The following is a 21778-nucleotide window of genomic DNA, read 5'->3' as shown; positions in this document are numbered from 1 at the left end:
ACTTTCTCTACATCTAAACTTCTGAAGTTTGGGCTTATTTGATTTTTAAAAAAATATAGTATATTGCTCCCCAACAGAGAGGAAGGGAGGATAGAGAATCAGAAACATCAATGAGAGAGAAAAATAGATCAGCTGCCTCCTGCACACCCCACACTGGGGATGTGCCCACAACCAAGGCACATGACCCTGACTGGAATCGAACCTGGGACCCTACGGTCCACAAGCTGACACTCTATCCACTGAGCCAAACCAGCTAGGATTGGGCTTATTTGATATTTAAGAATGTTAAGAAAAAATTATTTATCCAAAGCATAAAGTGGTTATGAAGCTGAAGCTAATAAAAAGTAAAGGAGTATTAAAGTTAGCTTATGTTTAATGTTTTACATACTAAAAACTAACAAAAAAAGGAGAAAACAAAATTAATACAAATAGGAAGAAACTGAACCTAATTATATTTTAAATGAATGAAACTGCGTTTAGGGAAAAACTGACCAAGCAATGATTGAACAAAGTATTAGGTCTAGTAATAATTAATGTCGTTTTCTAATACTTTAAATCGAATTTAAACAATACAACAAAATTTAATCAACAATATAGTTGCCTTTGTTTTCTACTACTTGTGCCCAACGCTCAGGAAGCATTTTAATCCCTCTGTTGTAAAATTCTTGTGATTTTGATGCAAAAAATTCGGTCAATGCATTTTTGAGGCATTCTTCATTATTAAATTTTTTTCCAAGAAGAAAGTTTTGCAAAGAACGAAACAAATGGTAATCGGAAGGGGCAATATCAGGAGAATATGCAGGTTGAGGGAGAACTTCCCATTCCAACTGGCACAGTTTTTCAGCAGTGATTCTTGCAGTATGCGGTCGTGCGTTATCGTGGTGAAGAATTACGCCCTTCCGATTAATCAGCGCGGGTTCTTCTTCTCTTAAAGCTTGGGCTAACCTTTCCAATTGGGCACTATACACTGCACTTGTAATGGTTTGGTTAGATGGTAAAAGTTCATAATGAAGAATTCCTTTAAAATTCCACCAAACACACAACATCACTTTTTTCGCATGCAAATCAGGTTTTGGCGTGGGCTGCGGAGCCTCATTTTTGTCCAACCATTGAGGCCGCCTTTTCAAATTAACATACAGCACCCATTCTTCATCTCCGGTAACAATTTGCTCTAAAAACGGCAAACGGTTTTGACGAGAGAGGAGCGAACTGCAAATTGTGACTCTTTGATTACGGTTGTTGTCGGTCAACTCATGAGGAACCCATTTTCCAAACTTTTGGACTTTGCCAAGTGCACGCAATTGATTGGAAATTGTTTTTTGTGAACAATTTAAAGTTGTCGCAAGCTCTTGTTGGGTAATTTGAGGATTTTGCACCAAAAGAGCTTGAAGAGCTTCTTGATCAAAATTGGACACACGGCCTCGACCACTCTTGTCATCTAATGAAAAATTTCCCTCGCGAAATTTCTCAAACCAACGCTGGCATTTTCTGGCGCTAACTGCATCTTGACCAAGAGCACTACAGATGTTTTTTGCAGCCTCACTTGCTTTTCTTCCTAATTGGAACTCGTAAAGCATGCAGTGCCGAATATGCTCTTCATCCGCCATCTTCTTAGCCCTAGTTTTGCAACAAAAACCAAACCAAACACAAACTTTTTCAAGCAAAACTTGTTAATTGCACTTCACACGTTCTGTAGATACCACGTGTTTGAAGGTTATGTCAATACAAGTCAACGCCAAGCAAGATTTTAAACGAATGTTGAAAAAAGACATTAATTATTACTAGACCCGATATTTTGACCATGTACCCTAAGGCTAAATAAGAAATTAACTACAAACAAATATTAAATTTGGTTAAAGGTTTTCTTTCTTTTTTTTTTTCCTTTCTCATTTTTTTAAGGTTTTCTTTTAAAAAAATATATATTTCTTTATTGATTTCAGAGAGGAAGGGAAAGGGAGATAGAAAGATCAATGATGACAGAGAATCATTGATAGGCTGCCTCCTGTACGCCCTCTACTGGGGATTGAGCCTGCAACCCAGGCACATGTCTTTGGCTGGAATTGAACCCAGAACCATTCATTCCACATGCCAACACTCTATCCAATGAACCAAACCAGCTAGGGCTAAAGTTTGTTTTCACAGTCATATGGTTTAGCAACTCTGAAACTACTTTCCTGTACCTTATAATTGATCAAATAACATTTAGAATGAACCCTTTGATGTTAGAATGGAATTGAAGATCTCATCAGGGTGAACTCAATGGCTTTTTAGGTAAAGAAAATTATGTATAAATATAAAAATATATAATTTTCAGCTCAATCTGTTAGTAGATATCTATTAGAAGAAATTAGAGCTCCTTGGAGAAATGGCTGATTCCAGGGCTGGGATGGGAATGTCTTATTATTCAAGAAAGGGGGTGCTCAAAAAATAATGAGTATGTCAAATAAAAAACATAGGAGTCAGCTTGAAGGAGCTCTAATTGGTCAAAACGAGACAATCTAAGCATAAAAATACTCCAATGAATAAAAAGGAATCCATAAGTTCATACTACATGTATACACATACATACATACATACATACATACATGAGGAGAAAGGTTCTTACAAAATATCAACTACTACCCTGTTTCCCCAAAAATAAGACAGTGTCTTATATTAATTTTTTCTCCCAAAGTTGCGCTAGGTCTTATTTTCAGGGGATGTTTTATCTTTCCATGCGCTAGGTCTTATTTTTGGAGGATGTCTTATTTTCGGGGAAACACGGTAGTACATAAAGAACATAGAAAATCACTATTTGGCAACCATCTTAGTAATAACTGATTCAGGGAAGAACTAAATAGATGCTAAAACAAATGGATGCAAGTTTAATGCTAAAACAAATGGATGCAAGTTTAATGAGTAGCAGGGTATCTGCATAGTTTCAAAATATCTCCCCTTAACGTATTTGTTACCAAGGAGAAAATAACAACTTTACAATGGAGAAAAGATGCAGAAAAAAGTTAGCATTCCCATTAATGAGATAAATAGACATCATGTACTTCCAGAGGACACATCATTTCTGGAATATTTCTGCCAAATGCATAATCTAAACCTAACCATGAAGTAACAGCAAGCAAATCCATATTGAGGGAATTCTAAAAATAAATGGCCCATTCTCAATGTATCTATCCTATCTAATTAATAAGAGTAATATGCAAATTGACCGTACCTCTGCTACACCAAGCCACGCCCACCAGCCAATCAGGAGTAAACTCAGCCAAAATTGCTGCAGCCATGGAGCAAGCAGCGGGCTTGGGTTTCCCCTGCCATGCAGGAAGCCAAGCTTTCCACCGTCTGCTCAAGGCTACGAAGTTTCAATTATAGAAGATAAATAAATCCCAGATACAGGGCCTCCACTTGATCGCTGGAAGGCATGGCCAGCCTGCAAACCACCATAGGCCCCTTGCCCAGGCCACCTCACGTCCCGAGGAAACCCACACCCTAATCTGGGACACTCTTCAGGGCAAACCAGACAGCCCCCACCAGTGCACCAGGCCTCTATCCTATCTAATAAGAGTAATATGCAAATTGACCATCACTCCAACACACAATATGGCTGCCCTTCTGTGGACACAAGATAGCCACCACAAGATGGCCAGCAGCAGAGGGACCAGGTCTGCAAGGGAGGGCAGTTGGGAGAGACCCAGGCCTGCAGGGGAGGGCAGTTAGGGGCAATTGGGCCTGCAGGGGAGTGTTTAGGGGGTGATCAGGCTGGCAGGCAGAAGTGGATAGGCAGGCAAGCAGTTGGGAGCCAGCAGACCTGAACAGTGAGAGGGATCCCAGACTGGAGAGGGTGCAGGCTGGGCTGAGGGACACCCTCCCCCTCCGTCCACAAATTTCGTGCACCAGGCCTCTAGTCTACATATATAAGCCTAAGCGACCATTTCAACTGGTTGCTATGAGGATGCACTGACCACCAGAATACAGATGCTCAACGCAGGAGCTGGCCTCTGGCCTCAGTGTGCTCCCACTGCCAACTCCTGCAGCCAGCCAACCTCCTGCGGTTCCTTTCCCTAGCTAGCCCCAATTGGCCGATGGCCCCCATCACCGGCCAGGCTGAGGGATTCCACCATGCACGATTTCGCTTACGGCGCCTCTGGTAAGATCATAAACAACAAAGACACCAATAACTAAGTGCTTTAGACTAAAGGACACTAGACAAGACAAATGAATGCAAGGTGCAGTATACGATTTCCTCTTTCTGTTAAGGATATTATTGGTACAATTAGTGAAATTTGAATAAGGCCTGCAACTATTGCATTGTATCAATGTTAATTTCCAGATTTTAATCATCGTACAATGATTATATAAGAGAATGTCCTCTTTATTTATTGTTTTTTAATGAGGAAACAATGCTTTCAATGTGATTTTTTTGTCTTTCTTCTTAGAAAAGTTATTTATAAGTAAAAGGTATCATGAAATGCAATTTACTCTCAAAATGTTCCCCAAAAAAAGCCTGCAAGTGTACAGAAAGAAAAAAAATATGGTTATAATTAAGGAATCAGGATGAAGCATACACAAAAATTCTTTTATCATTCTTACAACTTTTCTGTAAATCTGAAATTGTAAAAATAAAATTTAAAAACTGAGAAAAAAATAGTTAACTTATATTTGGACATTGCCAGTAAGAAGAAATTGTGAAAAATCAAGTGATTTTTCTTATCCTTTACATGGAAAGATAAGAAAAACATCTGGATCAGAGTTTGAGACCTGGGTGCCTCTAGTCTGAGCTCTAATACTCACAAAGCTGCATTTCCCAAGTAAAACCACAATGGTGGGCGGGCCTCAATTTACCCACTTGTAAAAAGGGGGTCATACCTATCCTACTTTCCTCAGTAGGTTACCCCAAACATGTGCTGAAATACAAAGAAAGGTGGGGGAAAGAGGAGTTTAAAAGCAGCTCACTTCTATTAATGTTTTTTTTTTAAAGTACTTTAAAAATACATATGTCAGATATTTTTCACCATAGTGAGCAGCTGGTTCTAGAAATTAAACACTTGCTGCATAAAATGTTTTGGTTTGCAAAAATTTTAACTTATTCAACATCCTTTTTACCAATATAATTTCAAGCATTTCAATAAATGCAAATAGCTATATTGATTTTTTTTTTTTTGCCATAAAACGATAATATCAAAACATTGCTAAATTAAAGAAAGCCATTAACTAGGATTTGGTCAACTTATTTTTTTTAAAAAAATTAAGATATAATTGACAAGTAATATCGTTATTAGTTTCAGATATACTATTCTGGTCAACCTTTCAGATACTGTAACCCAGTACAAAAAGATCTTCATATCATTTCCCAAGTTCTACAGAGCAAAATACATGATCCAAACTTTTTCTTCCTTCATTTGCATGCTATTCAAATAAGCCCTGAGGAATCAAATCAAATTCAGAAAATGTGTGTGGGAAGGGCGAGAGGGAGCCAAATTTTTTCATATACTTACATCAAGGGAAAGCTTATTATAAAAATATTAATTTATTATTCTAAATTCATAAAGGTTTGGCCACCACTTAAAGCAGGGGTCCTCAAACTTTTTAAAGTGGGGGCCAGATCACGGTCCCTCAGAGAGCTGGAGGGCCGGACTATATGAACTACTAATTCCTACTGTAACACCTTGGCTGCGCTCACTGCCCAAAAAACCTGGCGGGCCAGATCAGACTCCTCTGCGGGCCTCATGTGGCCCACGGGCCGTAGTTTGAAGACCCCTGACTTAAAGTATTTTTTAATCATTTACATGTGGACACTAATATCTCAGGGACCAAAGAAAACATCCTTATTGGCTGTATTTTATAAGGAAGAGTTATTCCAAAATACCAAATGTATTTTTAAATTCATGTTAGGCCATTGTTGAAAACATACCATACTCTTGTGTAAGTAAGTCTACTTGCTCAATCTCTACTTTGAACAGATGAGCAATGTGGACTCTATAAGGCAAAATGCTGAGAACAAACCAGGCAGACCTGAGCCTGGAGAGATGTTCCAGCCAAGGCAATCCCTGAAAAGAACCAATTGGAGTCTGTAATGCCTCCCCAGCCTTACTAGCTCTGCAGCAAGACCACTGCACTCAAAGGACCACAAGAACATAAGCTCCAAGAGGGGAAGCTTTTGCTTATCTTGTTTACCACTATCCCAGCAGATAGAAAAGTATCTGGTACATGGTAAACATCCATTAAATATTGGTTAAATGAATGAACAAATGAATGAAAAAATTAAATCCCAGGTCTTTCAAGTCAACCTATATTAAGTTGCAGAATTATTTTAACAACCTGGCATACATTAACTTAATAGTCATATCATTTTTTAAAAACGTGAAAATAAGTAAAACAAAAACAATGAATAATCAATATTCCCCATTCTAACTAAAATAGATGTAAAAGTTTGTAAGCTATATCTTGACCTATAGTAGATACCATAACGTATTTACATACCCTTCCCTGAGTTTAAAATATAGTCTTATTAGAAACTCATGTAAAGCAGAATTAGAAAGACAAAATAAATGCATAAAATCAAAATCAGGAAAGCAAATGTATCATGTTTATAATCAAACTTGAGATGGTATCAACTCAGATAAGAAATCACAGGCTACAGAAACATTTCTCATCAGCATTTATTCCTCATAAAATAATACCTCTACCAAAATCTGCTCTTCTGTAATTAAAAAATCAAATATTTGACTTAGTCATTTTGTTTCTCTATTCCTACAGCATATCTGTCAATGATTTGTCATCTTATAGTTTGAAGAACTTCCTCAAAATATAAGATGTATTTTATTTCCAACCATTAAATTGCAATTTAGTCATATTAAGTAGAAAATGAATTTTTTTTTAGAAAACATACAGTAACATTTTGTGAAGCAGAAGGCAAATAAAAGCAACCAGAGTATATATAATTTATGCTCACTATTAAGAAAATAATTTCTATTTCACTTACGCTATTTTTGTGTGAAGAAATTAAACTTATTCCCTGCATGTTTTCTTTTAAATTACTAATATATTCTAAGTGACCAGCTTTATTCTGCTTCCCAAGTACTGCCCATATAATCAAGACATCATTTCAGTATCAATCTAAACCTAGTATTTTCCAAAGGACCTGCCTTACGTGGATTATAATCATCTTACTATGCTTCTTGTGTCCATGCTGCTGGAAAAGCAGTCTGTACAAGCAGGAGTAGAGGCACAATCCTGAGAGAGAGGAGTAGAGAAATATGTTGAGAAAACAAAACCGGAATAAATTGAGCTCACTTAAGAGCTTAGGAGCTCAGCCAGTGTTCAAGGTCAAGGTTGATTACATTCTCTCATATCACAATGAATTAGTTGTCCAACACCAGCAGAACTGGCCCTAGAAAGAGATATCTGAAATTCTGGGTACGAGCACTAACTCTAAGCCAAGTCCCTGCCAGACTCTCCCCCTTAGTAAAAAGTGAAAATTATAAACACATCGAAGTTTTGATATAAAAATAAAAATGTCCATCTAATCTCCCATAGTCCTACAATACCATGAAATGACCTTCAAAATAATGCTTATACATACTAAGCCCTTCAAAAAGTTAATTTTATATTTAGTCTAAGAATCTTCCAACAGGAAATCTAAAAACAATCTCAAATTGGTAATTTATTGAGAGGGAAAAACAAATATTCAGAAGTGTTAACTACCCTGGTCCAGGGGCAATCATCTGCCTAGTATACCATCCACCCATTCATTCAAGCAATCTGTGTTTAGTGCGCACCAGGTATTAAGGCCCCGCTGTGTCTGAAGGACATGAAGCAATGAGCACATGCGGTCACTGCCCTCATGGAGCTTACACTCTGGGGGGAAGGTAGTAACCACCAAAAGGAAAGTACAGAGTGCTTTAAGACTGTTCAACAGGAGAGCTAAGTCAGTGATCCTCAACCAAGGTCAGTTTTATCCTCCAAGTGACATTTTGTAATTTCTGGAAACATTTCTGGCTTCTACTCAGGATTGCTGCTTCTACCCAGGGTTGCTGCACAGGACAGCTCCTCCCAGCAAGCAATTACCTAGTCCAAAATAACAATAGTGCTGAGGCAGAGAAACCCTGATCTGAACTAGTGGGGTAGGGAGGGTTTAGTGAAGGCTTCCTTCTGCTGTAACATTTAGTATGCTACATCTTTAAGGAATTTTCACAAGGCAGAAGAAACAAAAAAGGCCTGATTGATAACAATTAACCAAACCTCCCACTGGGAAGTTAAAATAGGAAAGAAAAAGGAGAAACAGAATCCTTAGTAGATGAAAATTAAAGAAAATGCAGTGTTTTATACCTGCTTCACATAAATTCCCTTTCCTGAACCAAAAACTAAGGGGAAAATACACAAATTAAAAATGTTCACATTTATTCCTCCCTCTATCTTTTCTGCTGTCTCCTACCAAATCCATGTCTATCCCTAGGTATTAGTGGAAAGAGTATTATAAAAAAAAAAAGTCCTATAGTTAAGCAAATGAACATTTTTGATACAAAATCAGAAATAGAGTTAAAAGAAGGTGGAATTTCAGTTTTGATATGAAAGACAAGGCATAGAAAGGTGTTACAATGCCTGGGAAGTCTGCGTCCTGGAAAAGTTTAAAGAGTTAAGTTATCTCACTAACCAAAGATCCTAAGGACAAAAACATGAAGAATTTAGGTATCCAAAAATGATAAAGGACACTAGAATCCTATCAGAATTGATCGACCAAGGTAAATCCCCAAATTAAATTGCATCTCAAACCTACAAATCTGGTTCTAGATGTTCCCTTCCCATGAGGCCTATTCAGAGCAGCAAGAGAATGGACCATAGAGGGAAAACAACCATAGCAATGCAAGTATCTATACAAAGAAGCTAAAAAAAAGAGGATGACCTAACTGGTATTTGATTATGTTAAAGATTGATTAATTTTTGAAGTGTGAAACTGGAATTGGTGCTGTTGATTAATTTTTGAAGTGTGAAACTGGAATTGGTGCTGTTTTTTAATGTCCTTAAATAGGAAAAATATCCAACATGTAAGCCAAATCCCCACCATGCACTTTCTTGTCCAAGCACACCCAATGCCTACCAGGTTCTCTGTGTCCCACGTATTGGGAGTTCCCACGTTATTAAAGGGCCTCCTCCAGTGAAGTTATACTTTTCTAAACACAGGGCCATGCGTTGCTATCCTCCTTTCCCTCTTTCAAAAGCAAGCTTTACCATAATGGCCTCCGCACAGCGCATTCTTAAGGACAGAGTATGAATTTACAACTCACAGAAAGCTCCTGCAATCCAGGAACGACTGTCTGTGGTACTAACGCAGTCCGCAGATGGAAGAGGACCAATGAGACCCTTTCCACTTAGGTGAGAACACTAAACATAACAAGCCAAGGCCACTCTCTCAGAGTATCAACAACTACAATATCTTGTAATGATAATAATTCTAGAGTTAACTGCCCAGGCAAGCAAGCATCGCCTCTTAGGAAGTCTTACATTCTTTCTTTCACTTCAGAACTGACATTAGTGGTGATGGCAATAACTATTTTATCACCATGATGTTTAAGTGGAAATTCTAGTTTTCCCACAAAACTAACAGAGTGGGCACCTAAATATCAATTCCTGAGCCTAAATCTCCTTTAACTCGTGATAATTAAGAGAAATTATGCCACATGAAGGATCTTCTGACAGTAATTTTGAACACAGGGGTGGGGAGGTCACAGAACCCAAGAAATTATTGGCAGGGAGGGAGGAAGCATGACAATCACGGCTCATTCATATCCTGCATAAGGTAAGGATTTTCAGACTTGAAACTCATCCACTGTTTGTAGATTAAAACCTATTGTTGGTTATTTTTTGTTTTATTTTACTTTTTTAGAGAGAGAAATGGAGACTGAGAGGGGGAGAAAGGAACAGGGAAACGAGGGAGGGAGGGAGGGAGGGAGGGAGGGAGGGAGGGAGGGAGGGAGAGACTGACAGGCATCCATCAGCAGCCTCTAGCATGGGCCCTGAGCAGTGACCACACCTGAACCCTAGGTGTGCCCTGACTGGAATTGAACCCATGACCCTTCAGTACACTGGGCAACACTCCAACCGAGCCACACTAGCCAGGGCTACAATTTCTGGCATGGTCTTGTTTTCAAACCAATTGCGGAGGGTTGGAGAGGCAGTCTTGAAAAACCTGAGAAGTAGCAAGCCATAAAAGCTAAGCGTTTCATATTTTACACATTTTAAGTATCAAAATATCTCACTGACAAACATTAATCATTATGCTTAGGGCTCCTCTCTGGTGCCTTGTAAAGCAAATGGAATTTCTTCACAATTCAGTGCTTCAAAGATACCTTTAAATGGAGCCGAGACAGTGCTGAAGGGCTCAGCCCAAGGGTAAATGCCTTTCAAAACCAAACACAGTAAACCTCCTAAAACCTCTTTTCTCCTAATCTTATCATTTAGATTTCTTTTTAATTTTGCACTTTGCAACACGATTTAATGGAAAACACTTATTACTGAATTATTTCCCATTAGGTGCTTACTTGCACAAAATTTTCACATCAGCAAGCATCATAAGACATTCACAGAAACTATATTCAAAATCTGGAAAAAAAGATTATATATTTTGTGTTTAAACCAAAAAAATAAAAAGGTTTAAGCATATTCTTCTTGTGGCTCCTCTTCAAATATATTTCCCTTCCTCAACCTATAGTAGTATGGCTACTACTTGTACGCTAACCCCACTTTCAAACATGGTGAAATTTGAGCATATTAGGAAGTAAGGGAGGTGAAGATTGTTTAAGTTATTTAAAATCCATAGGGGGAGAGGGATGAGTGCTACATACACTAAAATGGGAATACGACTTACTTGTCCTATAAAGATTAGATAAGAGGTGAGGTCCTAAAACTTAATATCAATATTAAAATGAAAAAACTTTTCTATTCCATCGTGCTCTACTGTGATCAATCACACATATCATGCTGTTTCTATCTACCACGTAAGGGATCTTGTTTTTCACAGAGAACACATATTAAGAACCTCCTAGACCACATGTGTCAAACACAAGGCCCGCGGGCCAAATCCAGCCCGCCAGGCCTTGCAATGTGGCCCGCACCGCGCTGTCATCACTGCACTCCGCTGTCAGTTTATGACATTGTCAGTTTATGACTGTTCAGTAAACCATTCGGCCAGCGATTTAGGCTGGATTTTAGATTTTGGCCCCTTCTCTGATTGAGTTCAACACCCCTATCCTAGACAAACAGGAGAGACACCCATCAAAAAGGAATGGGGTAGGGTAAATCAAATAACTGCAGTGGAAGAAGACAAAGAATTTTTAAAAACTAATAAAGTCTAACATTGTATTAGTGCTGTAGCACTCCATGTAGCAAATAAAAAGGCCACACGGAGCTGGGGGCAGGGGAGGAGGTCTCCTGCTCAGATGTGCAACTATTAACAACGAATTAGAACACAGTATCCTTAAATATTATTCCGGATTTTAGCACGGCATAGAGTATTGTGGGGATGGAACCAAATTTCATAATTTGCCCGAAATGATCAGCTATAAATTCATACATATATTCTAAAAAATATTCCAAACTCTTGTTATTTCTCAAGGAGAAGAAAACCCTTTACCAAAAAAGCTTGCTTTCATTCAGCCGTGCCACTGCCACCTCCTCACATGGAGAGAGAGCCCAGCTCACAGGCGTCACCTAACTCCTGGCCTGGGTGCTGGGCCTCCAGATGCCAGTTCTTAGGGGGGAGGCGGGAAGGGGATGGGAACACGAATAGAAGCAAAGAAACAAAATTGCGGAGTGGATTTTAAAAGCTCTGCCCTCCCGGTCCTATCCCGGCTGCTCCAGCACTGGGAAAGGTGAGACCCTGCTAATCACACCGCCGCACAGAGTATTCGCACTCTCGCATCCAAAGTTGGAGAAATCCATGCGTAGTTGACATGACATTCATTTCTCCTCCCCTAAGCCTTCAGGCACACAGGCTAAGGATGATCCTGGTGGTGCGGTCATGTGCTCGTCATGTTTACTGAACGTTTGCATGCATGTCTGAGTCGGGGGGTTTTAGCCATTTTTAAAAACACACTATCGCCAAAGCCGGCTGGCAAAGGGCAGTGGAGCAGGGACGGTCGGAGCCCTGCTTTGCACAGACCTGGTGTGAGGCCTGACACGGGAAGGAGCCGGCCCGGGGGGACCCTTCCCCTCCCTCCCCCCCTCCCCGCACAGGCCTCTGCCTCCCATTTGTCTTTATTCCTGATTCTGGGGGGGACAGGGGGCAGGGAGGAGGAGCAGGCGGAGGGGTGAAGAACAGAAATCAAGAAATCACAATCCCCTTCCCCCCAAGTTCCCAGCCGGCAGCACCCCCATGACGCCCGCGCCGGGCACCGTGACCCCGGGGCGCCCTCCCTGCACCCCCGCCCCCGCCGAGGACCGGGGGAGGGAGGGGGGTCTGGCCGGGGAGGCCCGGCCTTCAGCTCAGACCCCCCCCAGGCCCGGAGGGGGAGAGGGGGAGAGGGGGGACCGCCCGGAGGCTCCGGGGAGGCCCGGCCTTCAGCTCAGGACCCCCCCCAGGCCCGGAGGGGGAGAGGGGGAGAGGGGGGACCGCCCGGAGGCTCCGGGGAGGCCGGCGGGGCCTCCCTCCGCCCGCAGCCACTCACAGGGCGCCGGGCCCTCCCTCCCGCCCTCCCGCCCTCCCTCCCGCCCTTCCTCCGGGCCGGAGCCTCCCCTCCCCCCGGGCGCCTGGGCCCGCAGCCCGCCCGCCGCCCGCCGCCCGGCCCGGGGCGGGGAGGGAGCCTGGCGCCGGGGCCCGCCGATACCAACCTCGCTGTTGAAGGTCTTCACGGCCTCCATGTTGCCGGCGCGGAGGCCGGAGCCCGGCGGCGGGAGAGGCGGCCGCTGCGCGGCGCGGAGGGCGAGGCGGCGGGGCCCGGGCGGCGGGGCCCGGGCCGGAGGGAGCGCGGCGGCGGCGGGAGGCGCCTCAGGGGCCGCGCGGCGCGGGCATGGCCGCCGGGCGGGCGGGCGGAGCGCCGATCCGGGGACACAACGCGCCGCCTGGGCGGGCCGGCGGCGGGGGAGGGGCTGGGCCCGGCGCCGCGCTCCTCCGTCCCGGTCTCCCCCCGCCCCCGGGAGGCCCGTTCCCTACACCCTCCACCCGCCTCCTCCGCTCCCTCCGGCGGGCTCCGGCTTCACCTCCCGCCGCTGGGGCCGCAGGAACCGGCAGCGCACGGCGACGACGGAGGAGGAAGCGCTGGCGGCGGCGGCGGCTGCGGCATCCAATATGGCGGAAGCGAGCCGGGCCGCGTAGCTCCGAGCGCCGCGGCGCCCGCCAGCGCGCCCCCTGGCGCCCGGGCCGCGTGGCTGCGGCGCCCGCGCCGGGACCATCGAGGCGGCGCGGCCAGAGCGTCGCCGCCCGGAGGCCTGGCCCGGGGACCGCCCGCGCCCCGCGCCCCGCCCCCCGGAGTGCCCCGCCCCCTGCTGGCGCCCCGCCCCCCGCGAGCGCCCTGCCCCCCGCCGGCGCCCCGCTGACCCTGGGACCGGGAAGCGAGGCGGAGCCGCCTCCACCGGCCCTGGGAGGACCGTGCACAGCGGTGCTCGAGAAACAAAAAGCAAAGGGCCCTGCAAAGCCGCAAGTTTAGGAAATAACATTGCCACGTTTCTGTTGTTTCCGTGTGGCTCGGCCCCTTTGCAAGGCGGGCTGGGGTTTGCTGACCATCAGGACTTTGCCTATAGTTAATCGGAGGAGAGAAAAGTTCCCATTCATTTCTTTGGTAACAGTGGGACGCTAGCATTTTAATTGCGTGGTGGTGGTGTGGGGGGTCACGTTAGAAACCGAGGCCCCGATCCGGGTGGGGCGGGCGAGCTCGCTTGCAGCCGCGGGCAGCTCGCTGCAGGGAACATACGCTCCTCCCTCCCGGCCCTGGGTGTATTTGTCTGCTCTGGGGAGCGGGTCCTGGACACATAAGATTGGGGTAGGCGAAGGGGAACCCGTCTTTTGGGAAAGAGGAATTATCCTAAAGGATTTTTGCCCTGGGCTGTTTGGAGTAAAAGGGTGAATACAATATTCCTAGGTAAAAGGGGAGCCAAGCCGAAACCGGTTTGGCTTGGCTCAGTGATAGAGCGTTGGTCTGCAGACTGAAAGGTTCCAGGTTTCGGTCAAGGGCATGTACCTTGGTTGTGGGCACATTCCCAGTAGGGGGTGTGCAGGAGGCAGCTGATAGATGTTTCTCTCTCATCCATGTTTCTAGCTCTCTCTCGCTCTCTCTCTCTCTCCCTTCCTCTCTGTAAAAAATCAATAAAATATATTTATAAAAAGGGGGGGTATTGGTTATTTTATTGGTATTGGTTATTTTACGCCTTGTGCAGGGTAAAATAACCAATACCAAAATAAAGGTGAGCATGTATTTAACATTGAAAGTTAGGGTGTGTCATCCAACCCCGAGCACCACTGCCTTCTCGCTGGGAGAGGTTTCCTAAAGCAGTCATTTCACTCCAATTCACTTGAGGAAAGGGAGGCAGAGGAGGATAGAGGATTGTGGTAATCAAGGTACTTGGCTGAGAGCTGGATCCTGAACCCTAAGGAGCTAAGACACACCGGCTCCTTCGCATGTTAGGTCTTCGCGCTGAAAGCTTTAGTATGGGGACTCAGGCTAAAAGGGATAACGTCATCTGTAAGAGTTTATACTTTCACCTGCAAAACTCAGGTGCTCTCACCAAGTTCTCTGTCCCCAATCCTCCTAGGCCAAGCCATTGTCATCTTCTGTCAGCCTCCTAACTGGCCCCTGCTTGTCTGCCTGTACGGTCATGACCCACGTAATGACGGTTCGGTCAACCAAGGACAGCACGTGACACAGTAGTGCTGTAAGATGGTAGTGGAGCTGAAGAATTCCTATGGCCCATTGACATCATAGCCCAACTTAACACTGTAGCACCAAGAATTACTCCCATTTGTGGCGATGCTGTGTAAACAAACCTACTACCCTGCCATCATATAAAACTATAGCACATATAGCCGGCCAGTGTGGCTCAGTGGTTGAGTGTTGACCTGTGAACCGGGAGGTCACATAGTTTGATTTCCTGTCAGGGAACATGCCCAGGTTGCGGGCTTGATCCTCAGTAGGAGCATGCAGGAGGCATCTGATTAGTGATTGTCTTTCACCATTGATGTGTCTCTCTCTCCTTCTCCCTCTCCCTTCCTCTCTGAAATAAATTATATATATATATATATATATATATTAGACTATAGCACATAAAGTTATGTACAGTAACTATTAATCCTATTTAATAAAAGGCTAATATGCAAATAGACCAAATGGCAGAACCACCAGCTGCTATGATGTTCTCTGACCACCAGAGGGCAGATGCTCAATGCAGGAGCTGCCCCCTGGTGGTCAGTGTGCTCCCACAGGGGGAGCGCAGCTCAGCCAGAAGCTGGGCTCACAGCTGGTGAGCACAGCAGCAGTAGTGGCAGGAGCCTTTCTTGCCTCTGGGGCAGCGTTTAGGCCCCTTCGGGAGAGAGATGTCTACCTGCCGGGTTTAGGCCGCTTCCCGCCTGGACTTCGAGAGTGCACAGGCTGGGATGAGGGACCACCCCCCATCCTGTGCACAAATGGCGTGCACTGGGCCTCTAGTACTTGATAATAAATGAATGTTACTGGCTTATGTTTTTACTATACTTTTTTTTAAATCATTTTAGGACATATTCTTTTTCAAAAATATATTTATATTTTATTGATTTTTTTACAGAGAGGAAGGGAGAGGAATAGAGAGAAACATCAATGAGAGAGAAACGTTGATCAGCTGCCTCCTGCACACCTCCTACTGAGGATGTGCCCACAACCAAGGTACATGCCCTTGACCGGAATCGAACCTGAGACCTTTCAGTCCGCAGGCCGACACTCTATCCACTGAGCCAAACCGGTTAGGGCTAGGGCATACTCTTTTTACTTATAAAAACATATTGCTGTAAAACACTGTGCCGTGTTCTGCCAGAGCAGTCTCATATATCTCCTGTTTACCACATCTCTTGAATGAATCATTTTGCTTTGCTTATTTTAGTCTCCTGCTGTTTTATACAGCCAGTCACATGATCTCCAGGTTGTATCCTAGGAACAATAGGCTGGCACACATGGCCTAAGAGTGTAGTGGCTAAGCCATCTAGGTTTGTGTAAGTGCCTCTATGACGTTCCCACAACAAAATAACCTGACACATTGCTCAGGATGTATCTGGTCAAAAGTGGCTGGTGACTGTAGCTCATTCTCCAGACTGTAGCCAGAGGATTTGGGGGATTGGTTGATTTTTTTTTTTAGACACAAATCAGATCAGGTTCCTTCCTTCCTTAAATCTCTATAAAACTCCCATTGTACTTCAGTTACGATCATAACCTTTTCCCATGGTCCGGCCACCTCGGCTCACACTACCTTCCTGCTTGTTCACTCTGCCCACAGGACTTCCCAGTTTCCTTGACAGCCCTGTTTTCCGACCGAGGAGGGTGCTTGCATGTGCCTCTTGCCTCAGCGAGGTGCTGTGATGGCTCTTTTCAAAGCTGACTCCGCATTCTGTCACCCTCCTGCCAGAGGTCTGTCCTAGCCAGTCACGTATGGTAGTGTGCTGGGCTCACACAGGTCTCCCACTCAGTTCTGCTCATACCAGCTTCTCGGCATTCACTGCTCTGGCAGATGAGAGCTTGTTTATTCAGTCAGTCATTGATGGATGTTGACTGAATTACTCAGGCCTGAGAGATTCAATGCAGTTCACGCTAAGGAATAAAATGGGGTATTAACGCATTACATGACCTGATTTAATAAAGCTTCCACACCCAGGAAGATAGCAGAGGGCATACTTTGATTAGGGAAAGGAAAATGGGGGAGGGGGTGGGGGGAAAGTGGGAGGACAGGCTAACAACACTTTTTTAAAAATATATATTTCTTCAAAAGGTTTACCACGGAAACCGGTTTAGCTCAATGGATAGAAGGTCTGCTTGGGGACTGAAGGGTCCTGGGTTCGATTCCGGTCAAGGGCATGTACCTTGGTTGCGGGCATATCCCCAGTAGGGGGTGTGCAAGAGGCGGCTGGTCGATGACTCTCATCGATGTTTCTAACTCTCTCTCTCCCTTCCTCTCTGTACAAAATTAATAAAATTAATATATATATATTTTTTTTTTAAAAGAGGTTTACCACAGCCATAACCAGTTTGGCTCAGTGGATAGAGCGTCAGCCTGCAGACTCAAGAGTCCCAGGTTCGATTCTGATCAAGGGCATGTACCTTGGTTTTGGGCACATCCCCAGTGGGGGGTGTGCAGGAGGCAGCTGATCGATGTTTCTCTCTCATCAATGTTTCTAACTCTCTAGCCCTCTCCTTTCCTCTCTGTAAAACATTAATAATTTTTTTTTTTAAAGAGGTTTATTGCCGAAACTGGGTTTTGCTCAGCGGTAGAGCGTCAGTCTGCGGACTGAAAGGTCCCAGGTTCGATTCCGGTCAAGAGCATGTACCTTGGTTGCGGGCACATCCCCGGTAGGGGGTGTGCAAGAAGCATCTGGTCGATGTTTCTCTCTCATCGATGTTTCTAGCTCTCTATCTCTCTCCCTTTCTCTCTGTTAAAAATCAATAAAATATATTTTTTTAAAAAGTTTAAAAAATAAAATAAAATAAGAGGTTTACTGGAAAAAGAGAAGAAATGTAAGAGTCAAAGAGGATGAGGGGTGTGGCCATGGTTCCCGGACTCGGTACCTGGGGACCAGCACTCAGCGAGGAGTGGTAGGAGGGACATGGGAAGCATCGATGCCGGGCACCCCAGCCTTTGCCATGCTATTCCATGTTCCCGGAGTGCTTGCTGCCACAATTGCATCTCATTTTTATTTGGGTAATTCATGTCCATTCTTCCTCTTTATTAACTAATAAATATGTGCAGTATTCATAACATTTCAATGGCATAAAAATATTAAAACAAATGCCCGTGTAACTCACTCTGAAAGACAGTCCCAAGAACAATGCCAGGTTCTATATGAGCCAGGAAACTCAGACTCAGGAAGTCCTGTTCACGGTAGGGTTTGTTGCGGTGAAATGACCCAGAGCAGAATCAGCAGAGGGAAAAGGCACAGGAACTCCAGGTGTAAACTTCCAAGAGTCCTCCCTCGGGAGTCCCCCAGGATGAGGTTCATTCTCCAGCCATGCAGTGTGACAGCACGTAGGAAACACGGCCTCGCGGGGAGCTCAGGAGAGACACCGCGCCCAGAGGGTGTGCTGGGCCGGACACACAGCCTCCTGTGCTGGGGCGCCCACAGAAAGCCAAGGCTTCCGGCAGGAAAGCAGGTGTTTGGCATGAAGCACGCTGTGTGTACAAACACGCAGGCACAGACAGCCACTCTCATGAGGCAATGGTGGGAACGCTCCCAAGGGGAAACCCAACTCCCAGGCCCTGGCCAAAGTCTGAGCCCGCAGGTCTTTCTAAGGACGGCAGTCTCAGCCGGCCGTCAGTCTGCTCTGCCACACACTTCCTGCTGGGCCCAGCTCACAGGTGTCACCGCATCCCGAACATTTTCCCTATATCCACCCAGTAAATTCATATAAAGTGAATGTTCGTTAGTCTCTAATTTTTTCCAGATTTTTAAAAATATGTAGGTATGGCCGAAACCGGTTTGGCTCAGTGGTAGAGCATCGGTCTGTGGACTGAAAGGTCCCGGGTTCGATTCCGGTCAAGGGCACGTACCTTGGTTGCGGGCACATCCCCGGTGGGGGGTGTGCAAGAGGCAGCTGGTCGATGTTTCTCTCTCATCGACGTTTCTAGCTCTCTATCTCTCTCCCTTCCTCTCTGTAAAAAAAATCAATAAAATATATTTTTAAAAAATTATTCTCAAAAAAGTATTTTATACATTAAAATATTAAAAAAAAAAATCAAACAGTACATGAAAGGGCTACCATGAACTAGTACTACAAATGCCACAACAAAAATATTTCAATAAACCTGAGAGAAAAGTTGGAAGAAATCCCACAATACTTTTCAAACTTTAGTGTGCACAAGAATTACCTGGGGATCTTATTAATGAAAATTCTAATTCAGTAGTTCTGAGGTGCGGCCTGAAGTTCTACATTTTTAACAAGCTCCCAGGTGAGGCTAGGGCTGCTGGATCCACAAACAAATTGTGAGTAGAAGGGCCACAGATCTAGAAGGAGGGGAAAAAGAGAACCCAAAATTATAATGCAGGAAATGGGAGAGAAAGACAACCCCGGGGAATCCAAATATCCCACTAACGGAAGTCTCAGGAAAGTGGAGAAAATGTGGTCCAAGAAACAAGAGAAGAAAACTTCCAGAAGACTTTGGATTCAAAGGACCAACTGAGGCAGGATAGGATCAATTTTTTAAAAACCCACACCTAGACACAGCCACTCAATTTCAGAATGTGAGAATATGAATAAACATAAAGATCCTAAACATTTTCAGAGCAAACATTAGAACAACTACAAAGGAACTTGGAAGAGACAGATATAAAACCTCTTTTCTCTGCATTGGATGCAGGCAATGCCTTTGAAATTCTGAACATAAAAACTTGGGACTTGAATGTATAAATTCAGTTGCTCTTGATCATTCAAGTAAGGACAGAACAATGACATAACCAAGATGTGGCAGACAGTGTAGGTTGGCTGACGTATTTTCATTCTCAACATCCCTTTTCCCTTGCTGCCTCTCCAATAGAGGTTGGTCAATCCCAAGGCTAGTTTATAAGCTTCATACAGCTAGGAGGGACCATTAGCCACAAGTCTGGTCAGTAAGACGTAGACAAAAGTCAGCTGAGAGTGCTTCTGGAGAATTTTTATCCAATTACATGTGTTTCTGCAAAAGCATTTTTGTTTTTTGGTTGGTGGGTTATTTCTGTAGCTATTTATGTGAGTTTATTAATCACTCGGTGCATGAAATTCGTGCGGGGGGGCGGGGGCATCCCTCAGCCCAGCCTGCACCCTCTCACAGTCTGGGAGCCCTTAGGGAGCGGGCCTAAGCTGTCAGTTGGGCATCCTTAGTGCTGCTCTGTAGTGGGAGAGGCTCCTGCCACCATCATTGTCCTCACCAGCCATGAGCCTGGCTTCTGGCTGAGCAGCACTCTGCCTGTAGGAGTGCACTTACCATCAGAGGGCAGCTCCTGCATTGAGTGTCTGCCCCCTGGTGGTCAGTTTGCGTCATAGCAACCTGTCACTCTGCCCTTCGATTTGCATATTAGCCTTTTATTATATAGGATGTTACTTATAGCATCTGTGTCTTCACTTATTTTTAGTATGCTTTAGCAATGTATTTTTGAGAGGGTCTGTTAAAATCTCCAGTTTTCTCATAGTCTTTTAAATATATTTTGGGTGTAACAAAATTGTTTTTCATCTCGGTTACATAGTTTTCTAACAACCGCATAGAACATTTTAATTGCAGATGCAGTAACTCCAAATAGCTAGGCAAATTAGCATAAATACAGAACCGAAAGCTGTTAAGATAGTCCTAAATAAGGCAGGCTACAACAAGAAATGTAACTGACAAAAAAAAATTGAATATAGACAACTCACAGAGCTGGTGTTCTAGTCCTTCTGGCTGTTGGCTCCCACAGCTGTGCACGCTTCCTACTTCTCGGGGCACCTCACACTGTTGGGGTGTTGACTTTGTACTTGCTAAGTGAATGAATGCATGAGCAGGCGAGGTCTCCTGGCTTCCACCATGTCCTTATCCTAAAGGCCTCTGCTAGCCGAAACCAGTTTGGCTCAGTGGATAGAACGTCAGCCTGCAGACTGAAAGGTCCCGGGTTTGATTCCGGTCAGGGGCATGTACCTTGGTTGCGGGCACATCCCCAGTAGGAGGTGTGCAAGAGGCAGCTGATTGATGATTCTCTCTCATCGATGTTTCTAACTATCTCTCTCCTTTCCTCTCTGTAAAAAATCAATAATATATATATATATATATATATATATATATATATATATATATTAAAAAAAAATAAACAAAGGCCTCTGCTAGATAAATATTGCTGAAAGGCTGGTTTTATTGTGCCAGTCCTCAGCTCTGATACCTTTGCCTCATCTACAAAGTGAGAATTTTCTCGGCCTGAATAAAATCCTGCATTACTTTCAATTCTTGCTACTTTAAAATGAGTTCTCTGACCCCAGCCAAACACATCATTTAGCACACTTTCTAACACACACACACCTGCTCTCAAATCAAACTACATCCTTTCCGTCCTGTTAGGTTCAGCTGTTGCTCATTTCCCTAACGAAATACTCGCTTTTATCTCAATAATAATCAGCACTGGTTCTTGTACATTCCAATTCCTGATCCTTCCTTCCCAGACCTACCTCCTCCGGGGAGTATGTCTGCTAGGAGAGCAGAGGAAACAGACACACAGTACCCCCTTTGGGGAGGTCATCATGGATGGCCTTTTACTGTTACCGGGCCGTCTCCTCTGTTTCCCCTCGGTGAGGGACTGTATTCATATCGATCCTGCTTGCTGCTCCATGCCTAACATGACGCTGACAGGAGATGTTTTACAGATTCCCTCTACGCACACAGGTTATCTGGTAAACATTTTGCCTAAGGCAAACTTTTAACATGTGACTTACAACACTGGTCCCTAATGAAAGTATTTATGAAGGACACGCTCTGGTTTAAAAATGCTTCTTTTGGTCATGAAAGGAAGAGAATAAAATACATTACGCAACTTCAACATTCAGCGTGAACAAAGGAATGTGGGATTGTGAGGGGTAAACTGGGGTTAAGTGCTTACTCACCAGAGATTTTATATTTAGGCAATGATGCT

At 44.3% G+C, this 21778-nt stretch overlaps 1 protein-coding gene across 2 annotated transcripts in view; it reads right to left on the bottom strand.

The window, feature by feature from the left end:
* Positions 1-12986, bottom strand: part of SCAF8 (SR-related CTD associated factor 8) — a 57227-nt gene extending 44241 nt beyond the window's left edge. The window contains exons 1-2 of one of the 2 annotated variants that reach the window (XM_084889402.1): positions 12817-12974; positions 7162-7224 (exon numbers count right to left, since the gene is read on the bottom strand). In XM_084889402.1, the coding sequence (XP_084745528.1) occupies positions 7162-7224; positions 12817-12846 (93 nt within the window). In that variant the 5' untranslated portion in view covers positions 12847-12974. Of the gene's footprint in view, positions 1-7161; positions 7225-12816 lie in introns of both variants that reach the window. The other variant, XM_084889403.1, reaches the window with a different exon arrangement.
* Positions 12987-21778: the final 8792 nt, after the last annotated feature.

Source organism: Pipistrellus hanaki (assembly GCF_964339955.1).
Source record: "Pipistrellus hanaki genome assembly, chromosome: 7".
NCBI classification, from domain to species: domain Eukaryota; kingdom Metazoa; phylum Chordata; class Mammalia; order Chiroptera; family Vespertilionidae; genus Pipistrellus; species Pipistrellus hanaki.
The sequence above is the reverse complement of the archived record's forward strand: the minus strand, read 5'-3'. Positions and strand labels throughout refer to the sequence as shown.